Source organism: Poecilia latipinna, unplaced genomic scaffold, assembly GCF_001443285.1.
Source record: "Poecilia latipinna isolate Pla-1442-1.1 unplaced genomic scaffold, P_latipinna-1.0 Scaffold2479, whole genome shotgun sequence".
Taxonomy (NCBI): domain Eukaryota; kingdom Metazoa; phylum Chordata; class Actinopteri; order Cyprinodontiformes; family Poeciliidae; genus Poecilia; species Poecilia latipinna.
The window spans coordinates 13,556-22,333 of record NW_015115095.1 but is presented as its reverse complement, the minus strand read 5'-3'; the positions used below and the strand labels follow the sequence as shown (position 1 = coordinate 22,333).

The window sequence follows — 8,778 nt, the reverse complement described above, 5'->3', positions numbered from 1 at the left end:
TACCCAAACCTACGCCCATGCTATCAAATATGACTTCTTTAAAATGTCCTGCTCTTTTTCAAAATCCACCTTCAGGAAGTCATCACAACATGGCTCCTCTATTAACCCTTTAACAACGTTTTTGCCAGCTTTTCACTGAGAAGTAACTTGTGAAACGATCTCAGCAGATGTGCAGTTCCACCAGGTGTTTGCTAATTGCTGCTGGCTAGTCTGAAGGAGCTGAGTGGGGGAGTCCTCAGTATTTTGGAAACTGCAAGAGGAGCTGCTTCTCGAAGGTGGCGCTAGGTCCACACAGATGTTTTGCAGAACTGAAAGGTTACCAAGATTTCTCAAACATGCATGAAATAATCAAAGTAGCACTCTGGCATGTTTTTGATGACGGAATAACATCCAACCTGATGTACAGCTCAAAAACGTTGATTTCACTTAATACTGGCCCTTTAAAGAATGTAAACCAGACAGCAGCGTAAGAAAAAGTGCCTTACTTGAAGGTCCAGATTATGTTTGACCATCTCAGCTGACCACTGATTCATCACAAGCAGTTTTCCATATGTTGGAAGGCAGTGCAGTTATTTCTGGCTTCGGTTGTTGTTGGACAAGTTGATGGTCACAATTATAAAGATGGAACCAGAGTCTGAAAACAACTGGGAATTTACCTGAAAATAACTCGCTGCTTCTTCAGGTGACAGACTATGTATTAAAATAAAACAAGGAATCTTTTTTTTTTTTTTTAATTTGAACGATTCCAGAAGAATTAAAAGGTTAGAAGTTGTGAAACTCAATGACGGGCTCCACATAACACTAAAACTGATTAGGATGGACGTTTTCAGCTCTGACATTTAGTGAGTCATAAATAACTTCCATGCCTTTGACTTTACTTACTTTTATTTGAAAAAAAAAACTCGCCCTGTCCTTGCATTTTGTGTAGCTTTATTCATTATCACTCAGACTTTAAATGAGTGGGTAAATCCGGCTGCAGGGTCCCACATAGATCATGAGCCCAGCAGAGGAAGCTGGGTGGCAGTGAGATTTCCCAGACACTCATTTTAGCTCAATTATGATATTTGATGAATACCCAGGGCTGTCTGAGGGATTTACTCTGAACCATATGCTTTCTGTTTAAACTCGGCTCACTGGCACATTATCTCCTAATAAAAATGTTTGCTGTTTATTGCAGTTACTTAGTGAATTCAGATTAAGCTCAAACTGGAGCTGAAATTTAAATGTCCAGCAGTTTTCAATAATGAATTCAATGTTGCTTTACTTTGTATGGAAACCTTAGAACCAAATACCCATTTCCTAGAGTTACAAATGTATGTATCCCACCTGATATGGACTGTGATTTTTATCGTGATATTGTTTCATACAGTTGTAATAACAATAAAAAGATTTTAAAAAATATGTATTACTTTTTTTAGTAGCAGGCAGAATGTTTGAATGGATCAACTTATCTGGTCGCGAAAATATATTTATTTTTGCTGTAGTTTTTCACACTTTTTCACTTCAGTGGTATGCCTAAAATAGAAATGAATGTAACAAGCCACTGATATATTTTACTTTTTAGTAGTTTTCTGACACTTATTCTAAGTGGAACGCTGTATGTCGAATCTGATTTGCTCCACTCCAGGCCTTCTTTGGTTCTGCGATCCTGTATTGATTCTTTTTAAAGCTCACGGTGTGGAAAGTTGGTGATTCAATTTGTGGTTCAGGGAAGATCAGAAGAATCTCAGAATATTGATTATCTTTATGGTTTTATGATGGAAATGTTTTTTGAAAGAGCAGAAAAAGCTCTAACACTTAATGTAATGGATTTAACCATAGGGGAAAAGATGGCTACATCTTGTTAGGGGGTTTTCCAATATAAAAAAAATGACTTTACCATAAAATATTATCAGCAGTAACAGTTTAACAGTAACAGAGGAGTACATTTTTACCAAAAAAGCTCAGAAATATCTATATTAATTTCACATATTTACAATAAAACAATCTGAGTTTAATCTTTACATTTTTGGTGGAAATTCACTCCTTTTTTTCCGTCAATGCCGGTTAAACCTGATCAGAATATTCTGACATTGCAAAGTCAGAATAGTTTTTTAAGACAGTATAGATGATTGATGTGTGTCATCTAATAAGTAGTGAAGTTTGTAAATATCAGTCATGTCATTTCCTGCTTCTGTTTGCCTATATTTTCCTTTTTCTTGACTATATTTTTCAACCTAGTCTGAATTAACAGCAATCATTATACTATGTCACATCCATATTTGCTGCAGTAAACATTAACACTGGCCTGGATGAGGGCAAAACCCTCTGACTCCACCTGGATGCTCCTGTCCATCATCCGTACTCAGTTTTTTTGTGTTCTTTACATCATTAAAGGAACGTTACACGTTCTTCACTCACTCTACCTAAGGCACTGAGATCATTTAAAAAGTGCAATGAGCAATCTGTCACTGTCATTTATTTGCTGCTGCTGCTAAGCACATAAACACACTTTGTCATCTATAATTATAGAGTGTTCTGTGTGAGAAAAATGTATATGGGTTCGTTTTACATCATGTATCAGTCATGCATCCCGGGTGTAGTGACAATGGTGATTATGGCTGCTGTCTTTCTTTAGTATCTATTAGTAGAAACAACATCTTTGATTTGTATTCCATATATGTGTGTTTTTCGTGACGCAGATACTGCACTCCCTGAACTTTATCTTGTTTAGTCACAAATCAAGCACAGACTTCAGTGTATTTAGTTTCTGACAGATGAACACAAGGTTGTGGATAATTGGAAACTGGAAGAAAAAGATGGATGGTTTTCATATTTGGTTCCCTTTTTTTTTTCCAAAAATGTGTTTTATCCAACCCCTGAACCAAAACTTTGTAAGATCTACCTTGGCTGCGGTTCCAGCTGTAGGTCTTTGGGTAATGACTGGAGCAGCTTATTACAAGTTTCTGCTCTTTCAGATTCAATCAGATTGGATGGAAAACATCAGTTTTCTAGTGTTGCCAGAGATGCTGAACACTGAAAGGATGTTTTTATTTTTAATTCAGGAAAAATCATTTTTAAGTGTATTTTTTTATATACTGAGGAAAAAAAAGACAATTTTATTTGTCTGTTTATGGGGTTTTGATGTTTATGGGGACCTAGGTTATAAGTCCCCATAAAACTACATTATAGGTTTATGGGGACCTGTAAGCTAAATCTAGATGTAAGCAACCCAAACCCATTTGAAATGGCCAGAAAATTAGCTGCTCTAATCCACTGTAATCAAAAAGTTGTTTGCATCGTATGCACAAAGTGTGCAGACACGTTGTTATTAAGGACATAACCAGTAGAACAAGGATTCTCTGTAGTTTTTGCTTGAAAGCTAATAGCGTGTCAAGTGTCACGGCGCCCAGGTATCTCATCTTCCCTCTCTGGATTCTTTTGAACTGAGATATGAAAAAAAAAAAAAAAAATCCATCAGTAGGCAGATTTTAAAGTTGGAGTTACATTCCACAGAAAAATCTGCGAAAAGTGAACCACAAATAAAAGAGGGTCCACTGTATTACTGTATCAGCCCCATCCATCTTTCCATTAGCTATGACCATGATACTGCCACCACCATGTTTCATGGTGGGATGGTGCGTTGAGGGTGTTTGTCTTCAATCTCACATAATGTTTTCCACATTAGACTGAATGTAAATTTTGGTCTCATCTGGTCAGAGCACCTTCTTCCATATATTTGCTGTTTCTTGTATATGACTTGTAGTACTTTCTTTCTCAATGCTGGTTGATTTTCAGTTGTAAAAACGCTAAACTGATTGTGTGGACTATAACACCCCAATAAAATGGGGTTTGGGTTAAGAATGTGGAAATGTTCTGGTGGTATTAATATGTTTCTAGGGCACTCTGTTGTGCCCAGTATTGTGAGGATTATAAGGTCTTCCCTATAGAATCAGATCAGTTACATGTAAATACCTTATAATTGTGCATGGCTCATTAGCAAAGCGCTTGGTGAAGGGGAGGAAGAGTGATTAGAGGAGGTCGTTTCCATGGCATCGTGACATGACTATGACACCTCAGAAGGGTTCCTAGTGATGCTATATAGTGTTCTGATTAATTCGTAGGTCTAAATTGAGGAAAAATGCATTTATACTGAGATCAGTGAGATGGGATGTATTATTCCACTGCATCATGACTGTTTCGTTGTGCTTCAGTAATATCAGTGTTATCTGTTTTCATTGCTGGGGATTAAGAAATGCTATTGTTGTGTGAAAGTAACAAATTTATATCTAAACTTCTGCCATAAAGAGAAAAATTTAAGCAGGAATAAAAAGATGAAAGAACAAATAGTCTGCAGTATGTTAATTAAATTGATGTGATCAACGCTGTCAGAGACTGCTGAAAGGTCCAACTGCACTAACTAGACAAAAACAGGAAATTCTCCACTGCCTGCTGCATTACAGAATAAATACCAACACAGATTGGTATTTATCAAAAGTTTGAATTCAAAGGTCATTTACAAACTGGTCTGTAATTATCCAAGCTGGGTTTGTTTATATCAGATTCTGCAACAGTTTGTTTAAAAGCGGAAGAGGACAGATTAACAGCGTCCACTAAGACATTTGGGTGAAACACTTACAGAAATATCTGCAAGATTTAAAGAGTATTTCATGTCTTTTAGTATGATGATGATGTGGTCAAGCATGAGATGAAGATTGATCATCTGTAGAACAAGAGTGCTTAGAAAACTTATTTTTTGCATCGAACTGTGTTTTTCACTCGTGACATTTAAAAATAATGTACAAAAATCATTTGCTAAACAATCACAGTAAGGTTTGATTATGTTTTCTTCTACGAGTGGAGAAATGTTTTAGAATAATATACAGGAAAGATTTTGCCGCTTTGATTCGGATGATGCTCCATGAATAAGAAAGTGAAGGTTTTTTTCAGCCAACTCTTTGTATTGACAGGAGATTAAATATTGTTTGTTTTTGTACTAGTTTTGTCTTATTTTGTTGTCAGCATTGTGTTTTTTCTTTTTCTTTTTTGTCTAAAAATGACCAAGAAACAGATTAATAGCTAATATGTAAATTAAATGTTTGATTGGTTATGTGAATATAATCAATTCCACAGTTTTTGTATCATCTCACTTAAAGATATTAGAAATTTGTTTAGTGCAACTCATGACCTTTGAGCTTAGCTGCTGTACTTTGACTGCACCAGGAAGTTCATCAAATATAATACAGTAAAATACAATTTACAAATTTAACCAGGATCTGACAGGCTTGGTGTGGGAGGGATAGGGTTAGGGGGTTAGGGTAACCACACACAGAGCAATTTGGTGGATATATTTTATAAAAATGTACAACATTCCTCTGCTTCTGCCTTATTTTAGAGTCAAAAACTGTCAAAAAGTTCATTTAAGCTGAAGATTTAGAAACACAGCAGAATCATCATCACAATCTTCATCCATCAGCTCCAATACGTCTACTCTAAACTGAAACACTGCTGTTTTTCATAAATACATAGACTGTTGTGTGTGTGTGTGTGTGTGTGTGTGTGTGTGTGTGTGTGTGTGTGTGTGTGTGTGTGTGTACGTGTCTGTCATTTTAAGAGCCTCTCCAGTCTCTTAACTGTCCTACAGTCTAAACAAAGACAATGTAGTGAGTTAACAGGGAGCAGACCTTAAAATCTCCATTAAATGGATGTTCCACCCAGCAGAGGTAAACATTAAGTCTCAGAGGAATGCCAAGGTAAACTAACTGAGATGGAAATAGTGCTCCCTATTATTGTTTCATCTGCAGGACGGGAAGACTTAATGAGCTCTGTCGTTTCTCTTTCTCTTTCTCTCAGTGCCTGGTGTTTGAAGATGCCCCCAACGGCGTAAAGGCTGCGCTAGCTGCAGGGATGCAGGTGGTGATGATTCCTGACGACAACCTGGCCCCCAGCCTCACCCAGGGGGCCACTCTGCGCCTGAAGAGCATGGAGGAGTTTGACCCGCAGCTCTTTGGCCTGCCTGCGTTCAGCTAAACAGGCCACAGCAGCACTGCTCCTGCCTCTGTGTTTCAGTTCATTGACATCCTTTCAAAGAAACAGTTATGTTAATTTGCTGAGGAGAAATCATACTGATAGTTTTCAGAGTCAGCCTCAGCCTTTGGGCATTAAAGGATTATTTTTTTATTTTACATTTTACTGCCATCTTAATGTCAACCTCAGGGCTTCATGGAAGCTCTGGAGTTAATGGGACAATGAGTTGACTCTTCTGAAATGTAAATCAAACTGTTTCTGTGGAAATCAAACATTCTTTTCAGCTTTTGTAAACCTGTCCTACTTATGATTTTTAAAGATGATTAAAGTCAATTTCAGTTGATTTTACTGTATGCCACAGTTTCAGTTTTTTACAATCATCTTATTATAACAATGTTTGTGATTGTTGTGAATTTGGAGGACAGGTGCACAAGTGGGACAAAAAGGTGGCACCTTGTGCCACAGAGAACTGCTGGCTGCTTTAGTGTGAGATTTATTACAGGCCATCATGTATATTTAAATCAATGGCCATATGTAGTCTGATGTAGATGTAGATGTTTAATTATGTTATCTAACAATCAGATTACCAGCAACCGAACAGAAGTAACATTTTTTGGGGAGAAAATTAAAAAATGTGAGGCACTGGTAATAAAACCTGTTAAACCCAAAAATCCTACCCAGAAATTCAGCCACTGTTAAAAAGAAAGAAAGAAAAACAAAGATTTTAGAAGGGCTGTTTTCCATTCAGAAAGAAGTGCAGGTACCTGAGCACCTGAGTTTATCTGTGGACGTCTCGGCCTTCAGAGACACTTAAAGTTCATTTCTTCTCCATCCTGTTACTCAAGTTAAACTTCAGAAAGTTGTCTTAACACTTAGATATGTAGACACATTAATAATAATGTGACTGATTTGCTGTTTATGTGAAGAGCCAATTGGTCTGCTGCTTATAAAACGAACCATAATGTATTCATACATTTTAGCATCTATAAGTATTTTGACCGTGTGTCGATTATAGAAACTTCCCAATTTAAAGTTCTGCTTTGAGCTGATGGGTCTGTTAAAGCTTTGTGTTTCATAAAGAACAGCTTAGATTCCTGAGTAAATGAAAACTCTGATCTATGATGTAGATTAATTCTTGGATTTCACTCAGGGGTGTCATGCTTTTCAGTGCAGCTTCCTGGAAAGTATATATATGTTTGCCAATCCCTTGTGGCAGCTACACATCATCTGTTTGAAGAGATAAACGCCACACTGACCAAAGATGTAAGTGTTGGATAACATGAGTCAGATTGTACCATAGATTTCTTCTTGGATAAGTTCTAAGATATGATCAGTTTAATCTGTTGTCAGAAGTCTCTCAGGTCTAACACACAGGCAGAACTTATCGAGATGTTCGACTAGGCATCATTTGAAAATCCAAAGTTGGGTCTCTCGGGGGAATTAGATAAATTTAAAGTGGAGGAGGCAGCTGCTGCATGCACAAATGGTTCAGGTAACATCTGGAACAATCTTCAAAGACACCTCTCCTCTGCTTGCTGTTTAATCGGCTTTAAGTTGTCCTCACACTTTAATCTCTGCTCACATCTGCTCTGGCGCTTGCCGTAGTTTGTATGCACAACACTGTTACAGAAATGAGGGGGGGCCGAGTTGAGTGAGTATGATGCCATGGCTTCCCAAGGCCGCTCAGATCTGGTTCTGATGTACTCTTGTCCATTTCCTCGAGGAACCAACAATCTGCAGCAGATTTTTGCTTTACTTCTTGCAGCGTCATCAAACGTGCATTTTCCTGCTTAGCATTCTTTGGGTTGATTGTTTGCCATATATTACAGAATTAAAGTTTATATTTTTTCTTGTGATTAAAACACAGATATTGATTCAATTAGCTTGAGCATAAAGCAACACCATGAGTGACACAGAACAGACGACCACGCACAAACACTCATACCTAAAGGTAAATTGGAGAAACCAATTAACAGTCATGTTTTGAACTGTGAGTGTGAAGGAGCTGCAGAAACAGCTAATCTCCAAACAAAGACAATTCAGTTTATTCTTACATGTGAGAAAATAGACAATTCAAAGATATCAGCTAAGTCACACCCACACTACTTCCCACTGAACCCAGAACAGGTGATCAGATGTACAGGGGTTGAAAGTAACTAATTACATTTACTCACGTTACTGTAATCAAGTATAATTTGTATCTACTTTGTACTTTTTTGAGTTCTTTTACTTGAGTTGGTTTTGAGTATTTCACTCAGTTACAATTGAAATCAAATTCAAACCTACAGTTGAAAGCAGACGTTTACATAATCCATATAAAAAAGTATGCATTCTGATTTCTGGAATCAGAATAAATGTTTCCCATTTTATATCAATTAAGATTTCCAAAATGTTTTCTATTAGCTAAAATCCAGAAAAAATGAAAGAGAATTTTTACAGCAATTTTTTTTCCTCAAAGTCAAAAGTTTAAAGACACTAATATTAATTTTCCTTTATACAATTTGGAAAACAATTTCCAATTTAATGTCATGTCTTTGGAAGCTTCTGATTAGTTTATTGATAACACCTGTGGATGCAATTGAAGGCATGTTTCATGTAGTGTATGTAAACTTCTGGTTTCAACTGTACGTATAAACAGAAATATTTTCCTCCACAGGCTGGAAGCTGGAGAGAACCCAAACATCGGTGTGTGAATGTTGTCTCTTAAAAAGTCTGCAGCTCTAAGTCAAACCCAGCATTACAGAAGTTGAGTGATATCCATTAGCATTAGTT

The 8,778-nt window shown here is 36.9% G+C and overlaps 1 protein-coding gene across 1 annotated transcript in view; it reads left to right on the top strand.

Annotated features, from left to right (window-relative positions):
* The window catches only part of pudp (pseudouridine 5'-phosphatase), a 23,056-nt gene extending 16,702 nt beyond the window's left edge, over positions 1-6,354 (top strand). The window contains exon 4 of the mRNA XM_015019769.1: positions 5,833-6,354. Within this exon, the coding sequence (XP_014875255.1) occupies positions 5,833-6,009 (177 nt within the window). The 3' untranslated portion in view covers positions 6,010-6,354. The remainder of the gene's footprint in view (positions 1-5,832) is intronic.
* Positions 6,355-8,778: the final 2,424 nt, after the last annotated feature.